The sequence below is a fragment of the Canis aureus genome, chromosome 8 (assembly GCF_053574225.1).
Source record: "Canis aureus isolate CA01 chromosome 8, VMU_Caureus_v.1.0, whole genome shotgun sequence".
NCBI lineage: Eukaryota > Metazoa > Chordata > Mammalia > Carnivora > Canidae > Canis > Canis aureus.
In genome coordinates this window covers 37,273,345-37,300,304 of record NC_135618.1, presented here as the reverse complement: position 1 = coordinate 37,300,304, position 26,960 = coordinate 37,273,345, and the positions used below count along the sequence as shown (strand labels likewise).

General features: G+C 54.9%; 1 protein-coding gene and 1 pseudogene across 4 annotated transcripts in view; one reads left to right on the top strand and one right to left on the bottom strand.

The window, feature by feature from the left end:
• Positions 1 to 26,960, top strand: part of NPRL3 (NPR3 like, GATOR1 complex subunit) — a 38,631-nt gene that overhangs the window by 10,463 nt on the left and 1,208 nt on the right. For all 4 annotated transcript variants that reach the window (XM_077905876.1, XM_077905877.1, XM_077905879.1 and 1 more), the window contains 10 exons: positions 1,547 to 1,676; positions 3,254 to 3,328; positions 8,650 to 8,803; positions 11,060 to 11,141; positions 19,209 to 19,346; positions 20,558 to 20,714; positions 23,404 to 23,510; positions 23,884 to 24,013; positions 25,864 to 26,053; positions 26,682 to 26,874. In XM_077905876.1, coding sequence (XP_077762002.1) covers positions 1,547 to 1,676; positions 3,254 to 3,328; positions 8,650 to 8,803; positions 11,060 to 11,141; positions 19,209 to 19,346; positions 20,558 to 20,714; positions 23,404 to 23,510; positions 23,884 to 24,013; positions 25,864 to 26,053; positions 26,682 to 26,874 — 1,356 coding nt within the window. The remainder of the gene's footprint in view (positions 1 to 1,546; positions 1,677 to 3,253; positions 3,329 to 8,649; positions 8,804 to 11,059; positions 11,142 to 19,208; positions 19,347 to 20,557; positions 20,715 to 23,403; positions 23,511 to 23,883; positions 24,014 to 25,863; positions 26,054 to 26,681; positions 26,875 to 26,960) is intronic.
• LOC144318707 (small ribosomal subunit protein eS1 pseudogene) lies at positions 15,039 to 15,886 on the bottom strand (annotated as a pseudogene).

Here is a 26,960-nt window from a genome sequence, read left to right as displayed (position 1 = left end):
CGTGCAGGAGGCAGGGCAGCCCGTTCTGACCCAACCCCCTGCATCTGGTTTGCTTGGGGACCACAGAGCGACCAAAGGCACCTAGAGGACCACGTAGGTCCTGGGGGAAGGCTGGAGGGCAGTGTGACCAGCCCCCCTTGGCTTCCATCCTGCCTGCGGGGGAGAGGCCTGGAAAGAGTCCCACAGCGGCCTGCCTTGCTTTAGTGTAGGTGCTGGTGACACAGTGAGGCCCTTGCTCCAGGCTGGTTTCAGGTGTGTTGGACAGTGAGCCCCGCCGAGTGTGGGAGCCCAGAGCACTGACCCCCTCCTAGCTCACTTCATGTCAGAGCCATTCATTAGCTATTTCAGAGTTGCCCTGTGGCCGCAGTCTGCCACAGAGCTTCCCTTTGGGGTTTAGTTGCCGCCATCCTGTAGCAAGCTCCTCTAGGAGAGAAGCATCTGGTCCCTCATTCACTGTAGCTCCTCTGAAGGCCCAGGACGCACACCGGAGCATCTGTCCTTATTGGCCTCTTCAGGACGGTAGCGGTCTCGTTGCCCAGGGGCAGAGCATGGCCTTGGAGGAGCTGGAGCCACCTTCCCCAGCACAGTGTGCCCGTCTGACCTGGATGTTAGAGATGCTTTCCCAGGTGGAGAAATGAGCACAGGACTTGTCTCCCTTCTGGCTCCTGATCAGACACAGCACATGAGTGTTTCTAGAGTGGAGGTTGGAGGCCTGGGCTCTGAGATAAGAGTCTGCACAGCACCCTCAGCACTCTCTTCCCTCTGGTGACTCTCCCTTATCTGCATCCCCTTGGGCAGGAAGGCACAGGGTTGCTAGTGGGGAGACATAAGTGTACAGAGGCATCTTGAGAAGGGATGAGCTCTGTAGTTTGCAGAGATCGTAGCCAAACCTGCTGTCACACTACAGCCGTTCCCACTTTACCACGGCATCCGGTCATATGCATCCTCAAGTTCATATCACATCATCGGTCCTACAGATTTTGCACATCTTAAAAGTTTCTTCCCTAGTTAAAAAGTAGAAGGTTGAAATGTTCAGGAGGGAACGACTGGGCAGCCGTGCCGTGAGGAAGGTAATTAGCACACTGCAGTTAGTGTTGTCCTTTACACACCTGGGGGTGGGAGGTCCTGGGGGTTGAGGGGTCAGCCCAGCAAACCTGGGCCAGTCGGGAGCCCCCCCAATCCTCGTGTGCCTTAATGAGTGGCTACTTAGGGCAGTGCTGGCTCCAGCTGTTGTCCTCCCTTTAAAAGCAAACTGCAACTTGTTTTCTCTCTTGAATTTCATAGAGCATGCCAAGAAATGACAGCATGTGCCTTCAGTCTATGCTTTTCATGCCTTTTACCTTGTAATTCTGGTGATTTTATGTCCCTAATCTTGGGGATCGCTTCAAAAGGGCAACTGATAGAAGCTTCCAGGTCCGCAGTGGGGGTAGAGCACTCCACGCACGAAGCTGCCATGTCCTGAGGCCTTTCCCCTCTGAGGGCAGGTGGGCATGGTACTGTGGCACTTTGTTTACTTATTTCTACTCTGCCCTTTTTTAATTTTAAGGTTTTCAGATGTCATTCTGGCAACAATTTTGGCAACCAAGTCTGAAATGTGTGGCCAAAAATTTGAACTGAAGATTGATAACGTACGGTTTGTTGGGCACCCAACACTGCTGCAGCATGCTTTGGGGCAGGTATGGCCCTCCGGGGGCGGGTGAGGTTCTCCCTGGGGCATGTGAGGTTCTCCCTGGGGTAAGTATGGCTCTCCTTGGGGCACATATGGCCCTTCCTGGGCAGGCACAGCTCTCCCTGAGCAGGCATGGTCCATCCTGGCTCTGGAGCCCTTGGGGGGCTGTGGCTCACACTGGTTCTGGTGAGGGCAGCCATCGTGTCCTGCCGTGCATGCAGTTGGCTGCATACCCTCACACCCTCACAGGCCTCTGTAGTTTTAGTCTCTGCTCCTGGCTTTGGCTCTGTAATCTGGGTCTTTCCTGACTTCTGCCTTCCCTTGATATCTAGGACACCTGTTTCTAAAGTGGTACAAGCATTTTTGTTATTTATTCAATGATGCCATAGCAAATCTGATTATTTCCTACAATTTGTGCTAAACCCTGTATGTGCATTCTGTGATGAAGATGTTCCAGTACTGAGAGGTTTTAGCAAGATTGAATGCATTATTACCCAGGGGAATTTTTTTTTTTAGATATTATTTATTTATTCCTGAGTCACACAGAGAGAGGCAGAGACACAGGCAGAGGGAGAAGCAGGCTCCCTGTGGGGAGCCCGACGCGGGACTCGATCCCGGGACCCAGGATTACACCCTGGACCGGAGGTGGTGCTAAACCGCTGAACCACCCGGGCTGCCCACCAAGGGAATTTGACACCAGAACCTGCTAGTCAGTCCTGTGCACGCAGGCTGAATCAGGGCTTTCATAAGACAGGACGAGATTTCGCTCCATTTATATGATCCAGAATTTGCAGTTCTCAAATCTTATCCATGAATAAGCCCAAGGAAGGAGCTTCTGAGGCAGTGGAGGTGTGAGGATGTAGGGCCATGGCTGGGTGCACCGGGCCCCACGGTGGCACCTTCCTCCTTCCCCAGAGCCCTGCAGACAGGGCGCAGTCCCCATTGCTGACTCCTGGGTTCTGGGGGAGATTTGACATCCTGCCAGGAGTTGCACCTGACCAAACTGGGGTGATAAGCAGGATGGTTAAAGAGCTAGTTGGGATGGCCCAGCGAGATGTGACACCCCCCCCCCCCCCCCGGCAACACGTGTATTCTGTTTGATGTTTGTGACTTGGGGTGGTTGGATCCAAGCATCCCCTTGGTCTCTGCTCGCTCTGAGCGTTTTCTTGTCTCTTAATCGTCCTGAGTGGTTGCCATACCTGGCCGAGATAGATAACCCAGGTGGATGCTGAAAACAGCAATGGGGGAGGGAGAGTCCCAGCAGAGAACATCCCATCTGCTTAAGCCTCTCCCCGTCTTGTCTGGAGTGGGCACCTTAGCTGACTTCCATTGACTGGGGTAGTGTCGTCACTCAGGATCATAGCATTGACCTTCCCGCTCTTGTCTCAGCTGCGTCTCCTTCTGTATCTGCTGCCTTTGCTTGCCCATACCGAGGCGCTGAGCACTTCTCAAAGACCCAAGAGCTCTGTTTTTTTCTGGGTCAGCTCTATTCTGGAACCTTTCCCCGTGCCTGAAGAATAGCGCTAAACAGGATTTCTTGGGATGTGGTGGCTTTTGCTCATTACAATTCCATTCCTTTTACAGGTTTCAAAAACAGATCCATCTCCGAAGAGGGAAGCTCCCACCATGATTCTCTTTAATGTGGTGTTTGCACTGAGGGTGAGTGAGTACAAGTGGCTGAAGAGCATGGGTGGGTCAGGGAGGAGAGTCCAGGGAGAGTGACAGTAGCTCGTTTCTGGTGAGTGTGTCATTGGCTCAGACTGCTGAGCTGGCCCAGCTGCTGCCCGGCTGGGGTCCTGGAGGAGTCTGCCCACGTTGTTTTTTCTAAATAAAATGTACATCACATAACATTTACTATTTCAACCATTTTAAAGTGTGCAGTTTGGTGGCATCCCGTAGCCACATTGTGTAACCGTCACCTGTATTGGTTCCAGAACGTTTTCATTGCCCCCCCAAGGAGACCACGTACTCCCCCTCTTCTCTCCTCTCCTAGCCCCTGGAAACCAGAATTTACTTTGTTTATGGATTTGCCTACTCTGCAATCTCATGGAAATTGGATCCTGCAATATGCAACTTTTGGTGTCTTGTCTTCTTTCACTTAGTTCCTCCATGTGGTAACACGTTTCAGGACTTCATTCCTTTTTGTGGCTGAATTCTATTCCATTGTTTGGATGGACCACAGTTTATGCATTCATTCATCTGTTGACGAGTGTTTGTGTTACCTCTGCCTTTCGGCCATTACGGACGATACATGTTCATCAGTGTTATACTGTGACCAGCGCTATTACTGACATTTGGGTCCAAATGTTTGTGTGGACACCTGTTCTCTTTTCCTTTGGGCATATATCTAGGAGTGCAATTCCAGGGTCATGTGATAACCTATTGAGGAACTGTACCAGACCTCTGCACCATTTTACATCCCGACCAGCAGTGTGTGTGTGTTCCAATGTCTCTACCTTCACACCAACATTGTTATTTTCTTTTTAAAAAATATTTATTTATTTATTTATTGGAAATATTTTATTTATTTATTCGTGAGAGACACAGAGAGAGAGGCAGAGACACAGGCAGAGGGAGAAGCAGGCTCCATGCAGGGGGCCCGACGTGGGACTCAATCCCGGGACTCCAGGATCACGCCCTGAGCCAAAGGCAGATGCTCAGCTGCTGAGCCACCCTGGCATCCCATGAAAGGACGCCCATGAAATTGCCTAGGAAATTTATATTGGGTGGCTGTTACATAACGGAATTCCTTTGAAATATCCCACTATCTGTTTGCAATAAAATACTCAGTAGTTCTTTCTGGCTGGGCACATGTGATCTCATGATGACATTTCATAGAAATGTCTCAGACAAAGTGACTGAGTCTCCGTGACAAGGAACAGTGTGTGCTTTGAAAGTCTTCAGGGTGGCAGAAACAACACTACGCAGGGCACTTGTAAAATCGGGTATCATTTTAAGTTTCAAGGTGCTTCTCTCTTTTGAGGGCTCTGTGTGTGGAGACCACACCACATTCACTGTGAATGGCTTAAAACCAAAATAATGCCAGAGAAAAGGTCCTTTGGAATGGAGTTTAATTTTTAAAACTAGACAACCTTGCCGATAAATAAGGAACTGTATGTTAAGACAGAATGATTGGTTAAGGGGCACCTGGGTGGCTCACCAGTTTAGTACTGCCTTCAGGGGTGATCCTGGAGTCCCAGGATCAAGTCCCCCATTGGGCTTCCCTCAAGGAGCCTGCTTCTCCCTCTGCCTGTGTCTCTGCCTCTCTCTCTGTGTGGGTCTCTCATGAATGAATAAATAAAATCTTAACCGATCATTTTGTCTTTTTTTTTTTTTTTAACACTGGCTGTCCCTAGGGTGTGTGGTTCCAAGAGGGACCTTTGCCTTTGTAGTTTTGGCATTTTCACAGGGTGAATAATATAGGGCATGATATGTGAAATTGCCTAATGGAGACACCTCCAAAGAGAACTCCAGGAAGAAACAAAAGACCAAAAATCATGACGAATGCGGTCTGTGAGCACTGATAGGCCCTGTGGGATGGGCAGTGAGAAGCAGCCACGGCCCCACCCTGCAGGCAGGCCCTCGGCTCCGGGAAACAGCATGTGATAGCAGAATGGGAGACACCCTGGCTGTAGCAATCAGGAAAACAACCAGATTCTAAAGTTGTATGAAGACTTTAAAAATAATCATTAGGGGGCACCTGGGTGGCTCAGTCATGAAACGTCTGCCTTCGGCTCAGGTCATGATCTCAGGTTCCGGGATCGAGTCCCACGTCAGGCTCCCTGCTTAACGGGGAGTCTGCTTCTCCCTCTGCCTCTGCTGCTGCTCCCCCTGCTTGCATGCGTTCTCTCTCTGTCAAATAAATAAAATCTTTTAAAAATATATTAGAAAATAAATACTTAGGCTGGAAATAATCCTGGTATCCAGTAGCTGGGGAATGGTTAGACAAGGTGGTAGTTATTACACTGGCACATCTGTGGCTGTTAAAGTGAGGAGTGAGGATGAGGCCAGAGCCGGGAAGAGTATAGATGCATCGGCGCCAGGTGAAACCAGCCTGCAACCAGGTACTGGAGTACCTCGTGCAGCACTGGCCTCACTGCTGAAGAGTGGGAGGAATTTTAGATAATGTAGTGTTGATATCGTAAGGTAGGACGTTCTTTTAATGGCCATGTAAAGATGTATACTTACTTTTTACTTTGAAGGCTTTTTTTTTTAATTTTTTAAAAAATTTTTATTTATTTATGATAGTCACAGAGAGAGAGAGAGAGGTAGAGACATAGGCAGAGGGAGAAGCAGGCTCCATGCACCGAGAGCCCGATGTGGGATTCGATCCCGGGTCTCCAGGATCGCGCCCTGGGCCAAAGGCAGGCGCTAAACCGCTGCGCCACCCAGGGATCCCTACTTTGAAGGCTTTTAAACCCCAAACCAATGACAGTAGGTGGTGAAACTCTGATGTCCCATGATGTTGTCAGGCCCCCGGCCCTGCCCGTTGCTCCCATGTTTCAAGGCAAACCCCAGGCCTCGTATCTGTTCCTTGTATGTACTTCAGGCGCCAGCTCTATGAAACGGGAACATTTATGTTACACCGTGATGCCCTTTCACACCCGATACAGCTGGTGGTCATGGGGTATCAGCTAGTGCCTGCTCTGTTGAAACTTCCCTCAGTTGCCATGGTTTTTGCCTTTGGCCTGTCTGGACCAGGATGAAAACCTGGCCCTCCCAAGGGTATGGGCTGTGTATTAGGTCTCGCTGCCTTGGTCCCACTGAATGGCCCATGTTTGGATTCATCTCCTAGTCCTTGCTCTTGTTCATGTATTGCTTGCAAATTGGACATTTGCTCTGAAGCCCTCATTACATTTTTGGTACTTTTTTTTTTTTTAAGATTTTATTTATTTATAAAAGACCCAGTGAGAGAGGCAGAGACACAGGCAAGGGAGAAGCAGGCTCCACGCAGGGAGCCCGACATGCGACTCGATCCCGGGTCTCCAGGATCAGGCCCTGAGTCAAAGACAGACGCTCAACCGCTGAGCCACGCAGGCATCCCTTTGGTACATGTTTTGAGAGCAAGAGTCGCACAGGTCATACCCTAAATTTCCTGCTGTTTTGTATCACCTATGGGGGCAAATGTGTTTCTAAGAGTTCCCACTTGGGGCTGGCCCGTCCTGGGTGGTACCTCTCTCACTGTGGCCGGACGGAACCTTGTGTTCTGCAGGCACCTTGAGTGGTGCCTGGCCTGTGAAGCCAAACAGGACACCCCCCCACACCCCACCAGTGCAGGTCATCGGGCCTTGCCTGGGTGACCCCCCCTCGCGTGCCTGGGAATGTGGGACAGGTAGGCTCGGGCTTCTGACTTAAAACACTGTCCTGTCCCAGCCAATGGGGCCTTGAGCATAGGGTCAGGCTCTCAGGTGTGACTTGATTGTTTCTTTAAGGGGTAACATCTGCATAGGATCATTCTCCTTCCTCTGCTTTGCTGCTGAGACTATTTTGACACAAATTCTTTTTTTTTTTTTAAATATTTTATTTGTTTATTCATGAGAGAGAGAGGCAGACAGACAGACAGACATAGGCAGAGGGAGAAGCAGGCTCCACGCAAGGAGCCCAACGTGGGACTCGATCCTGGGACCCCGGGTTACACCCTGAGCCAAAGACAGGCGCTCAACCGCTGAGCTACCTGGGCGTCCCAAGACAGATTATTCTAAAAGTGTATTTTAAGGCAGTTGTACATACTTTATAACGTAGGTCCTCCAGTTCCACAATCTTGGGACATTTTGAGGGGCCATCCTTGACGTGAAGGGCGGGCACAGCACGAGGGCAGTGTTTACTCCTCTCCCAGCACAGAGATGCTGCTGCCAGGTATGAATTCTGTTTGTGAACATGAGATCTGCTAGTTCAGGAAATCTCTCCAATTGCAGGTATGAAAGTGTTTACTGAGTCTGGGTTTTGGTCCAGAAGGCTGGCTGTGGACACCCTGCTGATAGGGCCCGGCCTGCCAGATAAACAGGAGGGGAGGCAGCCCAGGTTTTGATCAGCAGCACCATGTGTGCCTCTCACTCCTCCCACCTCCACCCTGGGTGACTCAGCAGCCCTCTTGGCCTCCTGCAATGCTGAGTCATGGTTGGCCAGTTATCTGCTGTGTGGAGTATCTTGAGAGACCCTACAGCTGCCTGCCCCACCCCTGGCCTGGGCGGGTGTGCCCGCCTGCCCTCCCTGCGGCGTCTGATAGGTTTTGGAGTTAGCGTTGGGGTGCCAAGGGAGCTTGTGGGGAGAAGAGTGGCCTGGAGCCTGCTGTCTTTGTTGTTAGCCAGGCTTGTTTCTGTTGGAAGAGCCTCTTCTGAGGACCGTGTGTCCGACCAACAGTCAGCCTGGGGCCTGCGTTTCCGATGCTCCATGCCCCCGTTGTAACGGGGTCTGTGTGGTTGAGTTCTCACGAAGCCTGGTCCTGCCCACCAGCAGTAGCAGGACACTGGTGACCGTAAACACTGCCAGGGCTTGTGGTCTGCACAGGATCTGTCAGACTCCTTGGGGAGGGAGGTGCCGCTGTTACACATTCCCAGATGGAAGCCTGTGATCACACAGTAGGTGGGTAGTGGGACCTGTGTCTTCAGCCACCCCATGGCCCCAGTGGGCTACCTCTTGTCAGGCCTGGTAGATGCTGGATCTGAACCCCATCCTGGATGGTCCTGCTGGGGTGCCCTGCAGCATGCTTGTGGGATATGCCTTTGTCACCTCACCAGCTGGGGGACCCCACAGACCCTTCTCTGTGTTGCCATCCAGGCATCTGTTCCTAAGATAGGATACTGAACACACTGGTGTTGGTGGATGGACCGTGGAGGGGACATAGGAAACGAGACAGCAGTGGCCCCTGGAGTGGGCCGTGTGGAAAAGGAGGAGAGGGTTCCTCCATGGTTTGAGGCATCTAGGCACGCGTGCTCCCTGTATGTACGCTGCGTTTGACTCACAAGTGGCCTCTCCCACAGGCCAATGCGGACCCGTCAGTGATAAACTGTCTGCACAACCTTTCCCGACGCATCGCCACAGTGCTGCAGCATGAGGAGCGCCGCTGCCAGTACCTCACCAGAGAGGCCAAGCTGATCCTGGCGCTGCAGGACGAGGTGTCCGCGGTGGCTGATGGTGAGTGTGGCAGGAATCTCTCCTACCCCACACCACAGCACAGGCAGGCAGCCTTTGGAGGTGGGACCCTGGTCCAGGTTTGCAGAGGCGGAAACTGAGCACCGAGAGGTTATGTGATCTTGTGACCTTCCCTGGGCACGTAGGAGGACGCCTAAGGGACACAGTTGGAGAGCAGTTCTCCTGAATTGATGCCGGAATTGATCCCGCAGCCTGAACGGCGCCCCACACCCCAGCTGCAGGATGGCTGTCCGGGCAGGTCGGGGGCAGGTCGGGCATTGCCCAGTCAGCCCTACTCCTGCTGGCTGCGGTTCCCTGCGGCAGGAGGACACGTGAGGGGCCAGCGGGAACATTGAGCTGCCAAGGTGAATTGAAGGCAGACCCAACTGAGTTATCACCTGACTGATTATTAAAGATACTTTTTGCCAGTAGCTCACTGTGTGGATTTAGGCATTCCATGAACACCTCCAGCCACAGAGAAACACCTGCCTGTGACGCACTCTCCACCTCCATCTCGGGTCAGTGCCTCTGTACAAAAGAGAGAACTAGAAACAGACTTGAGGGTGAACCCAGTCTAATTTTAGCAATAAGGGGATCCCTGGGTGGCTCAATGGTTTAGCGCCTGCCATTGGCTCAGGGCATCATCCTGGAGACCTGGGATCGAGTCCTGTGTCGGGCTCCCGGCATGGAGCCTGCTTCTCCCTCTGCCTGTGTCTCTGCCCCTCTCTCTCTCTCTCTCTCTCTCTCTCTCTCTCTCTATGAATAAATAACTAAAATCTTAAAAAAAATAAAAAATAAAAAAATTTCTCTATGGGGCACCTAATATCTTCTTAAATACATCTGGATCTAGTAACTAACATTTTAGAAAGAGATCTTTCCGGCAGCCCCGGTGGCACAGCAGTTTGGCGCCACCTGCAGCCTGGGGTGTGATCCTGGAGACCCAGGATCGAGTCCCACATCAGGCTCCCTGCATGGAGCCTGCTTCTCCCTCTGCCTGTGTCTCTGTCTCTCTCTCTCTGTGTCTATGAATAAATAAATAAAATCTTAAAAAAAAATAGAAAGATATCTTTCCTTTTTTTTTTTTTTTAGGATTCTGGGGTCCCGGGATCGAGTTCCACGTCGGGCTCCCTGCATGGAGCCTGCTTCTCCCTCTCCCTGTGTCTCTGTCTCTCTCTCTGTGTCTCTCATGAATAAATATATACAATATTAAGAAAATAAAATAAAATAAGAATTACCTTTAGAGTAAGAGAAAGCTTCTGTAGAGAAAAATATTGTTTAAGATTTTATTTATTTGCGAGAGGGGAGGGGAGGGCTGAGCACAAGCAGGGAGAGGGACAGAGGGAGAAGCAGGCTCCCCGCTGAGCAGGGAGTCCCATGTGGGGCTTGACCCCAGGACCCTAAGCTGAAGGCAGATGCTCAACCCCCTGAGCCACTCAGGTACCCCATCACAGAAAATTTTTAAAAATTCAATTTAACTACATATTTTTAAGGCATTAATGAGAAAAGATTAATGAAAACATTTTGATCATAAAAATGAATTGAGTTAGTATGAATGAATGGGTGGAGACGTGATGGTGGCTGTGGTGGTCTGAGCTCCGGGGCCACCAGTGACCTGGATTGTCCCTGTGCTGCCTGTGGCTGCAGGGTCAGGGGAGCCATGGGTGAAGTTGCCACAGAAATGCCCTGTATAAAGACAAACAGATCAGCCAAAGTCTTGTCTCCAGTGGTTGCACAGATTTTATAGAATGCAGTGGGGGAATAAATAGCCTAATGTTTGGTTTAAAATGACTTAAAATTTATTTTCAGCTAAACTTTTTTTTTTTAAGATTTATTTTAGAGCGAGAGAGAGTGTGTGCATGAGTGTGGGAGGGTGGGGAGGGTGGGGAAGGGCAGCGGGAGAGAGAGAGTCTTGAGCAGACTCGTTGCTGAGTGTGGAGCCCAACACAGGCCTCGATCTCATGACTGAGCCAAAACCAAGAGAGTCTGATGCTCAACCGCTGAGCCACACGGGCACCCCAGTTATTCTCATTTTAAAAGATATTTTTCAGGAATGCCCAGGTGGCTCAGCGGTTGAGTGCCTGCCTTTGGCTCAGGGCTCCCCACATGGAGCCTGCTTCTCCTTCTGCCTGTGTCTCTGCCTCTCTCTCTGTCTCTCATGAATAAATAAAATAAAATAAAAATAAAAGGTATTTTTCCATTCTAGCCTTTGCAAGTTTCCTTGCTTTGGAGATTCTAAATTCTCTGTTGTGATTCTTGCAGCAAATGATGGTCCTCAGTCCCCATTTCATCACATTCTGCCCAAGTGCAAGCTGGCCAGGGACCTCAAGGAAGCTTATGACAGGTAAGACAGGTGAGCGGAGTGGTCAATGCACCTGCCTGCCTGTGGGCCTCATTGCCTGAGCTGTTCTCCTGTCGTGCCCCTGAGATGGGGGTGAGCGAGGACTGGGAGTGCCGGCCCCTCTGCTCCAGAACTGAACCTGAGGTCACATGTGAGAGCCTGAAGTTCCTGTGAGTCATCAGCTGCAAGGTCAGCGTGACACAGTGCCACGTTCCGGGTCTGAGGGTGCCTCCTGCTCTGCAGGACCTGGGGTTTGGGCCTGAGTGTAGGATGCACAGGCATCGCAGACACAGCAGAGCCTCCCGGTTGTTTCAGTTATTTTGGCGTTTCTAGTTTTCTCTGTGGAGAAGCAAAGAACTTCTTTTCTTTTTTTTTTATTTTATTTTATTTATTTTTTTTTTTTTGAACTTCTTTTCTTTTTAAGAGTGTTTACTGCTCTCAGACCCTGGGTCTGCAGTGTGGGTGGGAGGTGGAGGGGAGCCTGGGCAGGTGCCCAAGTGACCGTTGCCATGAAAGCGTGGCCTTTCCACCATGCTCTAGGACTGTTGGTTCATGACGGGCCACGACTCACTGCTGAGGGGACCGCATGGCACCAGGCACGTTGCTGCACAGGTGGCACAGAGGTGCGGCTTCTGTTACTACCTGGCATGCGGCCCAATGCCCTCTCCTGGCCTTCCCAGGGCTTCACTCCATCGGTGGACTCTGCACTGCCCGCGGATCTAAGAGCTGTGGCTGGCGATGCCCCGTGTCATCCAGGCCCAGAAAGGGTGGCTTGTCGGGGGGTCCTCTCCTTTTTTTGGTGTTAATAATTTCCCCGATCTCACCAACAATACGTACTTGTTATAGGTATTTAGGAAATCTAGGAAAGTAGAGAGAAAAAAAAGCCCATCTATAGTCCCGGACCCACTCATAATCGTTACGAGCATTTTGGAAGTTTTCATTCTTTTTTGCTGTTTTAACTGAAGCTTTTGAGAAGGTCCCCTCTCCGTCAAGTCCGCAGGCCAGAGGTGGAGTGTCTTCCCTGCTGTACCACCAGCAGGCCCTCCTGGTGGCAGGATGCGTTTCTGTGGGCCGTGTTGTCGTGTGCCATCCCACGCAGACAGGCTGAGGGCCCGGGCGAACGCGGACCCTTTGTCCCTTTCCGCTGCGCATGCCGACCACCCCTCGTCATCTCTGTTGAACAGTGTCGCTTGGACCCTGTCTATACTGGTACATAAGGACTTCTTCTGTTTTCTTTTTTTGTTGCATAATCAGCCAGCCCTTGGACATTTCGTTGGTGCCAGCCTCTGGTGCCGTAAGAGCTGCTGCTCAGTGTCGTGCGGGGGTTGCTGTTGATTAGTAAGATGCATTCCTGAGAATGGGATTGCCAGGTCCACAGGTGAGATGCACCTGTAATTTTGGTGCGTGTCCCTGCGCGCCTTGCGCCTCAGGTTGCACCCCCACTAGCAACACAGGAGATGCCTCTTCCTCTGGCTGTGCCGGCGCCGGTCTCGGGGAGCTCTCGGATCTGAGCACCGCGATGGGTCACAACGGCATCTGCACAGCCGTGTCGATGCACCTGTGCATGTCCCCTTCCCTGTCTAGCTCTCCTCAGACCCCCGTGCATCTGTCTGTCGGGAGGAAAGGTGCCTTCGTTCAGGAGGCAGAGCTGTCTGTGGCAGAAGCTGTGGCTAGTGTTCCTTTGTCCTGATTTGGCGGCTGCTGGGTGTCCGGGCACAGAACTCTCGTGCCGCTGTACCCCCGCCTCTTTGTCCCGTGACATCACCCATGACCACGTTGAGGTCTCTGCGGGCAGAGGCATGCTGCCCTCTGGTCTGGGGTTGGCTGGTGTCCGCAATTGCTCCTTGGAAGAGGCTGCCTTGCTCTGAGTGGTCCTCTGCCTGCCTCAGCTCCGGTCGGACCACACGCAATTGAGGCTAAGCAGCAGGTGAACCCCAAGCCAGAGCCACACTCTCTATGTCTAAGAAAGACTGGACTGTGATTTCTTGGGTTTGAACTGCAAGTTGGAGGCAGTGGGTTCTGGTGAGTGGACCACCCGCAGCCACTCCGAGCCTGAGGCAGCCCAGCGCCCCCCAGTGGTCATTATTTCAGCGCCTGACAGGCTCCGTCTCCGGGAAGACTCACCTCCCGTCGCTGTTCAGCGCTTGGTGCCCTCCTTCCTCTGGCGCAGGCATCCTGGTGTGTGAGGTTCGGGATCCCTTTCCTCAGGGTGAAACCCCCCCTTCCAGTTCCCAGACCCCACCTTGCTGAGTCCTGGGTCCTGGGGCCGCCTCAGGTGCGCCAGCCACCGTTGCCTCTCTGGGGAGGTCCCAGGGCCAGTGGCGTCTTCCCCTGCACCTTGTCCCAGCCCGCCGGTAGCAGAGGCTCTCAAGTCACAGGACCCCGTCCGGCCTGAGGCCCTGCCTGGCCTGCTGCTGCAGGGTGGGCTCACTCTGAAGCCAAGAAAGGGAGACCTGAGTTGACATGACTGATCCAGTAGCACAGGACGCAGAGCTTTCTTCTCCCGTTGGCAGCTTTCCAGCAGATCCTGGGGAGGGTTTTCTCCCAGCAGAAGTGAGAGACGTGGAGGTTGGAGATGGGGGTGAGACTCCTCAAAGGAGTTGTTCTGGCTTTGCTGTTTTAAGGGAAATCCGGGACTGTGGTGTGGCCGACTGGCCTGGTGCCCTCGTGGCCCGGAACCCAAGTCCTGTGTGTGTAGGCGGGCAGCACGAACCCCACGGGAGCCCACCCTGACTGTTCCAGCATCTGTCTCTCCCCGTGGAGCTTGGGGACCTCAGCGACCGTGTCCACTCATCTGTGTGACTGTCAGCTTGTGTCCCCCATGGAGGCCCCTTCTGTAACACGGACCTCATGGTTGGCCTGCGGGGAGCACGGCTCGCCTGCTGGTAGTTGAAGGAATGAGTAAGCAGGGGTCGTGCTGTCGTGGAGTGCGTGGTTTGACCGAGTGATTGTTGGATGGTTTTCAGAGCTAAGGGGCCTGTGGTGGGACCAGGAGGCTCAGAGCCCCGGGGGGCTGCCCAGGGCCCAGCTGGGTGGGTGTGCTGGGGACTCTGCGCTGGTTCGTTGCTGCCTGTTCAGAGCAGAGATGGGCCCATGGACACCTTTCATATCCTGGGAGTTTTAGTTCTTTGTTCCCTAAAAATGCACTTATATAAGCCTTTTGTGTGAAATTTGAAGGTGGCCCTCTTGGAGCTCACCTGGACCTCTTGGACTGTGTACAGCGTCCCACTCCATGTAGTAGGAAGCCTGGCCACGTGTGGGACCAGAGTGATCCACAGGTGCTGGGCTGGCAGCAAGAAAGGTGACGGGGAGACCAAACAGGGGGCTCTCAGCTCGGCTGAACGTCAGGAGCTGAAGCTCCTTCTCAGGCGGTGAAATGCAAGGGTGATGGAGTGAGGTTGGAGGCATGGCGTTCTCTCTGGGATGGGAAAGATAAGGGCATGTCTGAAAGGCCCATGTGGTGCCCCATGCACAGTCATCGCCTTGGGGCTCAGGGCTCTGCTGGGAGCACCTATCTCGGGTGGCAGATAGGGCTGGGTGACTGTGTGACCGGCTGGATAAGCCTCCCGTGGGGGCAGTGCCTTTCGTCCAGTGTACCCAGACTGAATGCGACTGCCCACAGACAGAAGTACAGACATAGCAGGAACCTTCCAGGCCCCGAAGCCCTGCTCTGCTAGAGTCTTGTCTTTTTTTTTTTTTTTTTTAAAGTTTCCTTTTATTAACCATCTATAACACTTCCATCCAGATCACTACAGCTTAAAATAGATCACTACCCTTTTGAAGCTATTTAGTAGCCAGGAGCAATGGATAAGATCCATACAACAGTTCTGAAAAGTTTGCAATGTCAGTTCAGAACATCTGCTTCACCGAGCCTGATTATTTGAAAAGAATGATAAGAAATTAAACATCACAAATATGTTTTTATTTGTCACCATTAAATGTCTGAATTTTAAACAGATTCTTGGACTGGTGGTTCATATCCATCAGCTCGTTCAACTTTAGCACCGGTCTCATCCCCCATAGCTTTTCCAGAACTACTACCTTCACCATGAAGCTCCATGAGTTTTCCCGATTCAAACTTGGGCTTTGTCAGCATTTTTACTTTTCTAACAAAAACATCATGGAGTGGATAAATAGACTGACAGGCTTTTTCTATATCTTTTCCGATGCTGTCTGGAATCAATTTATTGACCACTTCTTTCAAGTCATTTGTCTGCACCTCTTGGGTCATGATTTCCATCATCTTTTTCCGGTTTTGGCGGACCTGTTGGTGCTGAGCGTAAGAGGTCTTCCGAATCTGATTATTGCGTTTTTTAGTAAAACCAACACAAAATAGACGAAGCAAATAACCATCGGTAGTCTTTACATCAACATGAGCTTCAATCATGGTCTGCCATTTTTTGACCATGGAGCACATTTTGTCACGGGTAAGATCCATGCCATGGAAATTAGTCAGGCAGTTTTTACCCTGCACATCCTCAGTGATTAGCTTGAATTTCCTAAATGCAACTTCATCATTCTGCAGATCAGCAAGGCTAACTTCAAAAACGCGACCCTTGAGACCATCAGACGCAATTTTGGTTCCTTGAGTTCTTGTGACTAGTGTTTTTCCAATATTTCTTATATTGAACATAGCTGGTGCTTTCACATCATACCAATCTTTCTTAGAAAATGGATCAACCACTTTCTTCTTGGCTCCCTTTTTGCCGCCTTTTGTAAGGCGCTTGTTCTTGCTGACCGCCATGGCGCTGCTCTAGAGTCTTGTCTTTTTTTTTTTTTTTTTTAATTTATGATAGTCACAGAGAGAGAGAGAGGCAGAGACACAGGCAGAGGGAGAAGCAGGCCCCATGCACCCGGAGCCCGACGTGGGACTCGATCCCGGGTCTCCAGGATCACGCCCCGGGCCAAAGGCAGGCGCTAAACCGCTGCGCCACCCAGGGATCCCTAGAGTCTTGTCTTAAAGTGCACTTTATACGGCCCAGGGCATATGCTCCGTGACACTGTGATGATGTTATTTGGTGACAGGCGGTGAGCCCAGGGGACTGTGCAGGCCCACCAGAAACCCGAAGCGTAGCTCACTGTGTGTCAGCTGTGCTGCTGTAAGGATAATAAATACAGGGAGAGTCTCAGAGGGGGCTCCCTCCACCCGGACGCTCCCCTCCTCTTGGCGGATTCCGCGGGGCTCCTGGCTCCTCTTGCTGCAGGGGTACATATGACAGGGCTTCCCTGGGGGCTCCCGTGGGGGGCGTGGTCACGGTTCTCCTCACGGCATCTCAGCACAAAGTACCCAGTAGGTGGAGGGTGCGGAGGGTGCGAGGGAGTGAGCAGATGCCTGGCAAAGGGAAGTAAAATCTACCTGCAAACCAGGGAACCAACACCGGAGTGTCTCCCACTTGAGGAGAGGACTGCGTGCCACTGTGTGCGTGCACAGGGCATCCCTAAACTCCCAGGGGAGCAAAAGCCGCTCCATGGGACGTAATAGGAGCCTCAGTGTTTAATTCTGGTTCTGCGCTGATCTGCCGCTACTTGAAGCCGCACCCTAAAGAGGACAGCTCAAAGGCAGACCTTTGTTTTCAATCTTCCAGCCTTTCTGTCCACGTATACAGTGAAACAGAGGAGGAGCTCGTGTTGCCCTTCTCAGCTCATTCTCCCTGCAGCCCTGCTGTTCCTCAGTCTTCTCTTCCCTCTTTTGTACGTGGAAGCTGACAATCTCATCTTCTGTGCAGCCCTCACCAGGTGAGCTTGGATCTGTGAGAGGCTGTTTCTCGGGGTTTGATGGGAGCTGTCCATCTGCAAAGCTGTCCATCTTGCCCAAAGCTTGCTGAGGCTCTGGGAACCTCCCTCTGCACCCGGTTCTGGAAGAGGCCCTCCTCTGGGGCCTTGAGGAGGGATCTGGGGTCTCTTCCCTAGATTGTGACACTCATCAGACCCACTCATGGGCTTCCCCCTGAGGGACTGTGGCATCGGCAGTGACCAAACGTTTGCCTTCCAGCCTCAGCCACAGCTGCAGCCCACACCCCTGCAGCCCTGGGTGCTCTGACCCTCCCTTTGGGGGACCACTCAGGGGACAGACGTCCTGGGAGTGTGGTATGGGTTTTCCTGATGCCTCCGGGCAGGGCAGGCAGAGGGTGTTCGCTGAGCGTGGGGCAGTTGGCAGTGAGCAGATGGTGGCGCTGGCCGGCGTCCCAGGGGGTCGTGGAGGTCAGGGATGTGTTCTCTGCTTTTCTCCCTGGGTTTTCTCCTCATTACATGCTTCCTGCGTGAGAAAACTGCTGACCACAGATTCCGCTGGCCCTTTGGGCGAACCCATGGGGAAACCTGTGGTACTTGGTCTGCCGCTTGAGGCTTCAGGGAAGAGATTGTAGGAACAGCCTGTGGGTTTGGGCTGTGAGGGCCGTAGGGCCGCCTGCCAGCACCGTGGATTTGTGTGTCCCCGCGGGAGGTCTGAGACAGCTCCCTGAGCCATGGTCGGGCCCACAAGTGGCCGGATGTGGACGTCTTGGCCTCTCTGGCCACTTGGGAATGGTAGCGTGGGTTGGGATGTGATGGGAAGAACTGGACCAGGACAGGACAGGCCTTGGCAGTGGGCACGCAGCCCCTTCTTGTCCACCTGCCAGGGATGTGGTGAGGACCAGCCACAGGGGCTTTGCCCAAGCAGCCACGTCTCTTCTGTGTCGGGTATCAAATGCTCTTGGCTCTTAGCACAACAGGGGCCATGCACCAGGCTTCGGGTACCGTCAGGCTGCTTCTCACTGGAGGGTTCAGAAGCCCCCCCCCCGCTGGAAACAGCTCCTTTGTGTGTGGTTCTCTGGTGCAGGGCAGACGGTGCCACCTGTCTACGGGGAGCCACCAGCAACCTGTGCTGTGGGCAGAGGCCTCCTGAGGGATCGTGCAGTCTGCAGCATGGTCCTTGGGCCCCTTTCCTTCCTCCATCCATGAGGTTCTCAGTGCCCCCCACGTACCCGACACCTGACCAGCTGTGTGGGGAGCAGCTATGAGACATAAGGCCACAGCTGGTGACGGAATTCTATTTGGGGAAGCTGCATCAACCAGCAGACAAGTGGGTGCGTCCTGTGGTCTTGACCCAGCTACACGTGGTCACACAGCAGCCAGAGTGCCTGTGGGGCTGCGTCCGGGCTCACCTCACGGAAGGTGGTGCTTGGGAAGAGACGAGAAACAGGGAAGGAACCTGGGACACCTGGGCCAGTGCAGGTGGAGCCACGTGGTCTGGGGTAGGAGGCGAGGTCAGAGAAAAGCGGGCAGGTCACGTGTGGCTCCTGGCATTTGGGGGCCGTGGCTGAGAGACTGCCAGGGTGGGAACTGGGGGACCTGAGTAGGGAGGCAGGCAGGGGGGCTGGTGCGGAGGTCTGGACTTGGTACCTCCCTGCAGGTAGAGCTGATGGGACTTACAGATGGTCAAGGTGGGATGTGGGAGAAACGAGGATTCCGGGACCGGGTGGCTGTATGTGGCCTGAGCAGTGTTTTGCCCTGAAAGAGGCAAATTGCCGTCCCCACGGAGGGGTGGGGCATGGAAGGGTTGCAGTGGAGGCTGGCTTGGGCAGTTGCCGTGGTGCACTGGGGTGCTGCTGTCCTCTTTTGGGGTGGGTGCCATGGGCTCCTCCCCAGCAGGATGTTTTGGGGGGCTTGGAGCCCAGCCCCTCACCCTTCCTGCCCAGCCCCCCTTTGTGCCAGGGCCTACCTCTCATCCCTCAGCTTCGCCCTGGCACACCGAGCCTCTGGGACAGATGTCGGAGAGGCTTCCTTTTGGATTGTCGGACAGATTGTCGGAGAGACCCGATTGGATTCCATATTCCAGGGCTACAGAGAAACACGTGTGTGTGTGTGTGTGTGTGTGTGTGTGTGTGTGTTCCTAATGCGGCTTCTTGACTTGAACATACCAAGATCTGGGAAGGTGCTGTCCTGCCCAAGGGCTTCACTTGCACTCGCAGCAGCAGGAGTAGTGTGCTGGGAGGCAGCACCCTCAGCTGGGGTTTTGTGTGCTCAGCGTGTGGTTGAAGCGGCTGTGGACCAGTGATGGCACCTGATGGGGGTGGGGTCTGCTCTCTGCAGCCTGTGTACGTCCGGCGTGGTACGACTCCACATCAACAGCTGGCTGGAGGTGAGCTTCTGCTTGCCCCACAAGATCCACTACGCTGCTTCCAGCCTCATCCCCCCCGAGGCCATCGAGCGGAGCCTGAAAGCCATCCGGTGAGTGCCAGCCCAGCCTGCAGGCACGCACGCACGTGCACAGGGTCTGCGGGGCCTTCTCTGTAGCATCTGCCTGAGGCCTCAGTGGCCTCCCTAAAGAGTTGGCTTTCCCTCTTCCTGCCACAGGTACTGGCAGGTAAGGCTCTACTGTTTATAGAAGTAAAAATGCATATTTTGGGGTCTGTTTTTTTTTTTTTTTCCAGAAAGACCAACCGCAGGTCTCCTCTGGGCTGTCTTGGCACTGCCGGGGCGATCGCGCTCTGTGGGGGGGTCTGCGCGGGGCTGTTGGGGCCGAGCACCCTGATGAAAAGCCAGAGGGTGGGAGGGATCTCGGCCTCCCGCTGCTGCTCACCAGGCCTCCTACGCCTAAGTCAGAGCTTGTGGGACCTGTTCCTTCATCTAACTGATTTTCTGCAAGGAAAGAGCTAAGCTCAGGTTTTACAACCCCCCCCCCCCATTAAAGTTCTCTGTCTCCTTAGATATTTTTATTTATAACTAAAAAAAGAAATCTAGGCACATTACAGAAAATTTATAGATGAGAGAGAGCAAGGCACTGCCTAGCCTTCTGTGCTCCAAGTCTGTGTCCTTCCTCCTGGGCTTCCTTGCTGAGTATATTTTTATGTACTTCTATTCATAGCCTGTGGCGGAGATTTTGTTTTTCCATATTTGGGACTCTTTCCTTGGAAAAGATTCATGAATTTTTTCCAGTCAACAAATGTTTGCTGGGCAATCCCAGAAGTGGGAGGTGGAATTGGATTGTCAGGCCTTCTTCAGTTTTGCTCAGTTGGGTTTTTTGAGGGTTGTAGTAATCCTTGTGGCTTTTTATTTTTATTTATTTTTTTACACTTGATCTTAGCCAAAAGGCCGAGAAGCAATTTTATTTATTTTTTTAAAGATTTTATTTATTTATTCATGAGACACACAGAGAGGCAGAGACATAGGCCGAGGGAGAAGCAGGCTCCATGCAGGGAGCCTGATGCGGGACTCGATCCCGGGACCCCAGGATCACGCCCTGGGCCGAAGGCAGATGCTCAACCACTGAGCCACCCAGATGTCCCTCCTTGCGGCTTTTTAAAGGCCCCTGGACACACCACCGCCCCTCTGTCTAACCCTTCCAGTGACCTCCCAGGTTCAGTGTGTGCTCCAGGGACGTGCCCAATCAGGGGGCCTGTAGCTTGCATGTCCCACTGACCTGTGACTGTGTTCTGCAGCCCATACCACGCTCTGCTGCTGCTCAGTGATGAGAAGTCCCTGCTGGCCGAGCTCCCACTCGACTGCTCCCCGGCCCTGGTGCGTGTGATCAAGACCACCTCTGCTGTGAAGAACCTGCAGCAGCTGGCCCAGGATGCAGACTTGGCCTTGCTGCAGGTAACCCCTGGGGGCCTGGGCACACCCTAAATGGGGGGGAAAGGGCAGGGCGGGGGAGGGCACATCAGAGCAGGTGGTCTTGGGTGAAGGTAGGAGGTCAGGGCATCAGGAGAGCAGGCTGCCTGTGTGCTGTGTCCCCAGGACCCCTGTCCAGCCGAGAGCCACTGCACGGCCTGTGGTGGGATGGCTTGGAGTTGTGCAGTCTGAGTCGGGCCTGGCTTCAGGGCTGGCTTGTGCGCTGCTTGTAGGACTGGAGTTGTCCTGTGTCCAGGAGTTGTGAGGCATGAGGCCCTCCAGGGGCTGGATGACCGGGCTGTGGAGGATGTGGTGCCAGGGCTGGGGGCACGCAGGGTGTTGCCATGGAGAAGCCAGTGTGGGAGGTGAGGGCAGGAAGTTCAGATGAGGGCCCAGCTGTGTGCAGAACCAGACCTCACCCGGTGGCCCTGACACCTCCCTCGTGCACAGGCTGGCCTGCGTTCTGGGTGACATCCCTCCCTCTTCCTGAGTGCCCCTGGACAGCAGTTTCTTTCTCTCTCTCTCTTTTTAGAGATTTATTTATTTTATTATTATTTTTTAAAATATTTTATTTATTCATGAAAGAAAGAGAGAGAGGCAGAGACACAGGCAGAGGGAGAAGCAGGCTCCACACAGGGAGCCCGACAAGGGACTCGATCCCGGGACCCAGGATCACACCCTGGTGCTAAGCCGCTGAGCCACCCACGCTGCCCTATTTATTTTAGAGAGAGTGCAGGAGCCGCGTGAGCTGGAGGAGGGGCAGAGGGAGGGGCAAAGGGGAGAATCCCAAGCAGACCCCCAGCCGAGCACGGGGTTCAGTCTCTACCCCGAGATCATGACCTGAGTTGAAAGCAAGAGCCAGAAGCCCCAGCACCTGAGCCGTCCAGGCGTCCCCACAGTTCCTGATCGGAGGGATGGCCCCTCAGTCCTGCAGTGATCCCCTTGGAGCCGTGTGGGGACCAGGGCGTGAGCAGAAGCACAGGGAGATGCTAAGGGTCCCCAGGCAGGGGTGCCTCCAAGTGAGGCTGAGGGTGGGAGTGGGGTCTGGGAACGGTGGGCACCGTGTGGCCGCCAGGGGGCAGCAGGACCCGGCGGGGAGCGGTGGCTCTGAGGCCAGGAGGCCGGAGCCTGGGCCCCCTGCGCTGCCCGCCTTTGGCCTTGGTCCTTAGCATGTTGGGCGGGCTTCACTCAGGCCTCTGTGCTGATTGTCCTCGTCTGTGCCCCATGACCTTTGCCCCCCATCCCCCGGGATTGTTTCTTGGACGCTGCCTTCCTGGGTCCTCACACAGGCTCCTGAGCTGGGCGGGAGCCGAGAGGGCCACATCCTGCCGGCCTTCGTAGCCTCCACTGGACAGGACCTCCATGGCCGCTCTGTCCACACCACAGGCTGGTGCTCTGACTGCTGCAGGCCACACACGCGGCCAAAGCTTTCAAGTTGCTCGGTCTCTTTGGACGAAGACAGAGCTGTGTCCCCTGGTCCTCGGGAGACCGTTTCCTGCTGGTGTGGTGGCAGGTCTCCCCGGCCTGTGCTGCTGCCGGTGGCCGGTGGCCCAGTAGCCCCGAGGACAGCCAGGCTGGCCCCGTTGGAGCCCAAGCACCAATGGCCTCCCGGGGAGGAAGTGTCAGCTTCAGGTGTGGCTGTCACCACATGGTTTTGTTTTTTAAGATTTTCTGTACTTGAGATAGTTAGAGAGCACAGCAGGAGGCAGAGGGGAGGGAGAGGCAGGCTCCCCCTCGGAGGGGAGCCCCATGTAGGGCTGGACCCCAGGACCCGGTCATGGCCTGAGCCGAAGGGCCACGTGGGGGCCTCTCATCAGAAGATTTATTTATTTATTTATTTATTTATTTATTTATTTATTTATTTATTTATTTATTATTTTTATTTATTTATGATAGTCACACACACACACACACAGAGAGAGAGAGAGAGAGGCAGAGACACAGGCAGAGGGAGAAGCAGGCTCCATGCACCAGGAGCCCGACGTGGGATTCGATCCCGGGTCTCCAGGATCGCGCCCTGGGCCAAAGGCAGGCGCCAAACCGCTGTGCCACCCAGGGATCCCTCATCAGAAGATTTAAGACGACATCCGTTCCCAGGGCGCCTGGTGGGCTCAGCCAGCAAATGTGTGACTCCCGATCTCGGGGTCGTGAGTCGGAGCCCCACATTGGGTACAGAGGTTCCTTAAGAAAAAATAAAATCTGGGACGCCTGGGTGACTCAGCGGTTGAGTTTGTTCAGCTGCCGCAGAGGCAGAAACGTCCAGTGCCCTGCCCTGAAGTTCTGCAGTGCGGCACTCGCAGACCCAGGCCCCCCTTTGCATGTCTGTGGCCCATCCTGTCAACGTCCAGGGATGCTGGGCCGCACGGGGACGCGTGGAGGAGGTGCAGGACGGGTTCACTGACCCACACCCGCTGCCACAAGGAAACCCATCCCCGAGCGGGGCTCCTGGTCGGGTAGGGTGCTGGCCAGCCAAGGCCCTTGCTCAGCTGCTGACCCCGGGTCCTGGGCGCCTCTGAAGTCCCCGTGCTCAGGAGGCCTTCCCTCAGTGCCAGCCTGGTCAGGGTCCTATGGGAAATGACCATCGGGGAGCACAGCAGGGACCAGTGCTCTGCCACGGGCCCAGCTGGGGAGCCGGAGAGTTGGGGAGCAGCCTCCCAGCTTCCGCTGCCTGCAGGTTTTCCAGCTGGCAGCCCACCTGGTGTACTGGGGCAAGGCCATCATCATCTACCCGCTGTGCGAGAACAACGTCTACATGCTTTCCCCCAACGCCAGCGTGTGTCTGTGAGTACCTCTGGCTGCCCCTTGCTAAGCCGGGCCCTTGCTTGGGCTCAATTGCTGGCCTCTGCTGCGTCCACGTTCTAATCCTGGCCTGGTCAGTGCTGTGTGCGGGGTCTGTCTCCCCTACACCTGCTGGCCAGTGGGCTCTGGATGGGGGCCTGGTGGGAGTTGGGGGCCTTGACCTTGACTTGGGGGCTCAGAGGGGCTTTGGCCTGTGCCCGTGGCCCCTGCTGCCCCTTGAGGGAATCGCACCCATGCTGGGCTGCCTGCTATGCTGTGTCTCCCTGCTGTCCACCCTGGGCTCATGCCGAGGGCACAGAGGTCACGGAGCGATGCAGAGGTCTGCTGAGCTCATGGGCACCTCACCTGTCCCCAGGTACTCCCCGCTGGCTGAACAGTTTTCCCGTCAGTTTCCGGCTCACGACCTGCCGTCTGTCCTCGCTAAGTTCTCCTTGCCAGTTTCCTTGTCAGAATTCAGGAACCCCCTCGCCCCTCCTGTGCAGGAGGTAAGTCGCTGGAGTCCAGGGAGTCTGGAGACCACCCAGCCGGTGTCATTCCCTCGTCTCAGAGCCTCAGTGCTGCTGCACCTGGGTTTTGAGGGCGTGGGCTTGCTGTGTAGGTGCTTCATGTCATGCCGGGGTGACAAAGGCTGGCTCCCCAGCCAGGCCAGGCCCCCTGCAGACATTTGGGCATTCCCAAGGCTTCCCGCCCACCTCCCGCCCTGGGGAGCCCACCCTGGCTGCAGTGAGCTGTTTTGGGGGTTAGAACGGAGTGAAGAGGCCCAGGTGGCAAGAGAGTGGTAACCTTTCCTGTTGGATGCAGAGTCACCTTGTTTTCACTGAGCTTGGGCCCAGCTTTCTCATGCTCCGTGGTCCAGGAGGCCACAGGGTATGCGGGTCTTGTCCTGGGCTCACTGGTCCCCAAAATCTCCTCCAAGAGGATCTGGAGAGGACAGGCCTGGGTGAAGGTGAGGGTCAGGGGGTGTTGCTAGATGTGGCAAGGGCTCATCCAGGGAGGTGTGAGGCATATGCAATGAACAGGTGAGTTCTGGGTCGGGTGCAGGCTGGACCCAAGAACGAGGCTCTGCCGTGTCCCCTGTGCTGATGCCTGGGGCTCTGGGGCTCTGGGCAGGGACCCAGCACAGAGCCAATGGTGCAGGTGTTAGAGGGGGCTGGATGTTTTCAAGGCTTTGTCTTCAAAAGGAAAATTTTGTGTTTTTTTTAAATTTATTTTTATTTTTTATTAAGTGTTAGGCAAAACCAGTCCTTAAACTCTTTCCCTTCTCAAGTTGTGAATGAGGAGGAGATCCTGGTGCTTGAGTTAATTGAGATGCTGAGTGCGACAGAGTTCTAAAGGCCGTCCTTCATGGGGGCTTTGGCTTCCAGGAACTGTGCCAGGCCGTGCCAGCTGAATAAAAGACGCACCGTGCATCCGGACCCCCGCTTCCCCAACAGAAGCTTCCTAATGGTCCAGACGGCGGGTGGATTTTCCAGGTTGTGCCTGGTTGAGGGGCCCAGATGGGCCTCGGGTTTGGTTCTGAGCTGTCCCGGGGTGAGGCACCTGCTTGTCACGCCTCCTGCTCCGGGGTCTGGAACGTGCTCATGAGCGCTTATGAAGCATCTTTGTTTTCATTCTTCATTTTTAAGTTTATTTTTTGACCAGGTCATAACCTGCCCATGTTCCATCCCTACTCCCTGGCTGGCCAGCTGTCCCCTCCCGGGAGGGGCCTCCCAAAGCCGAGCCGGCAGCCATGTGACCGTCCCGCTCCCCCATGCCCCTCACTGGCCCTGGTCAGGGGCAGCCCCATGAGAGGGGAGGACTCCTCGTGCCGGGACCGCACACTATCAGGGCTCCCTGTCCTTGGGCCAGCGTCCAGGTCGACCCGAGGAGAGGACTCCAGCTCTCAGGGCAGCTGCCTGCAGCCTGTTGGTGAACAGTGCTGAGGTCCCGGCAGGCCCAGCCCTGTGTGGTAGTGGGTCCAAGCGGGCTGGCGGACACGAGGCAGCGCAGGGGCCTCTGTGAGTGGGTGCTGCTCCCCAGCTCTGGGTGCGGAAGCCCAGACATGGGACGGCCCGGTGTGTAAGGGGAAGTGCAGGTGCGGCCCTAGTGCCCTTGCGGCCCTGCTGCCCTCCTTGGAGCAGGGAGTTGGTCTTGCAGCCTGGTCGGCAGATGAGGTCTTTCTCCAAGGGGGGAGCCTTGTGCCCCAGGGACAGGCTCCTGGAGCTCATGGACCCCTTACCTCTGGGATGACCCCCGGGGGTCGTGTCTTAGGTCTCCTTGATCGCCCCTGGAGGGGAACAGGGCCAGCCTTCCCCCACTAACCCCCGCCCCGGGCCTCCTGCATGCTCTCCTGCAGACCCAGCTCATTCAGATGGTGGTGTGGATGTTGCAGCACAGACTCCTTGTCCAGCTGCACACCTACGTGTGCCTGATGGCCTCGCCCAGTGAGGAGGAGCCCCACCCTCGAGAGGACGACGTCCCCTTCACCGCCCGGGTCGGCGGCCGCAGCCTCAGCACACCCAACGCCCTCAGCTTTGGTTCCCCAAGTAGGAGCCCCCTGCCCAGGGTGTCTGTCTGGTGGGTGGGGTAGCATTTGGGGGGGTACTTGGGAGCCAGGACCCCGACATGGACTCTGCTGGGCGTGACCAAGGCCACCTCCTGTGGCCACGTGCAGAGCAGCGCTCCCTTGAAGGTGGGTAGGAGACCTCTTTCCCTCGCCCCCCTCCCCCACCCTTACCTCACACCTCCGGGCTCTGGGCTCCTGGGCAGGGGCTGGCTCGAGTCCAGGGCAGCCGGGGAGCAGAGCGGATGTCCCACATCCCTGGGAGGACAGTTGAGGCTGCTGGGCCGGGGCCTGGGAGGAGACCCTGATGATCATTCCCTCTTTGAAAGAGCCATTGTGGCCACGGCAGGCGCCCAGAGGATGCAGCCTGAGCCCCAGGCTCGGGGGAAACGAAGGGCTGGGACGCTCCCGGGACTGAGGCCTGACCTTGGCGTCCAGCTTCGGTGCAGGGCCGAGCCTTGCTCAGGGCCCTGCCTTATCTGTGTGGGGGCGGGGGAGCGAGCGGGCCTGCAGCCTGCAGGCAGCTGCGATGCCTGGTGCAACAGATGGCACGGCTGGGGCACCAGGGTGTGGTTGGGGTCAGACTTCTCCCTGACCCGTGCTGCCCACAGCCAGCAGTGACGACATGACCCTCACCAGCCCCAGTATGGATAACTCCAGCGCAGAGCTGCTGCCCAGTGGGGATTCGCCGCTCAACAAGAGGATGACGGAGAACCTGCTGGCCAGCCTGTCAGAGCACGAGCGGGCGGCCATCCTCAGCGTGCCTGCGGCCCAGAACCCCGAGGACCTCCGCATGTTTGCCAGGTGGGGTCCGAACACAAAGTGGATGGGGACTTACCCACCACGGCCCCAGCTAAGTCAGCTGGTGACCAGTGGCAGTCGCTGGTTGA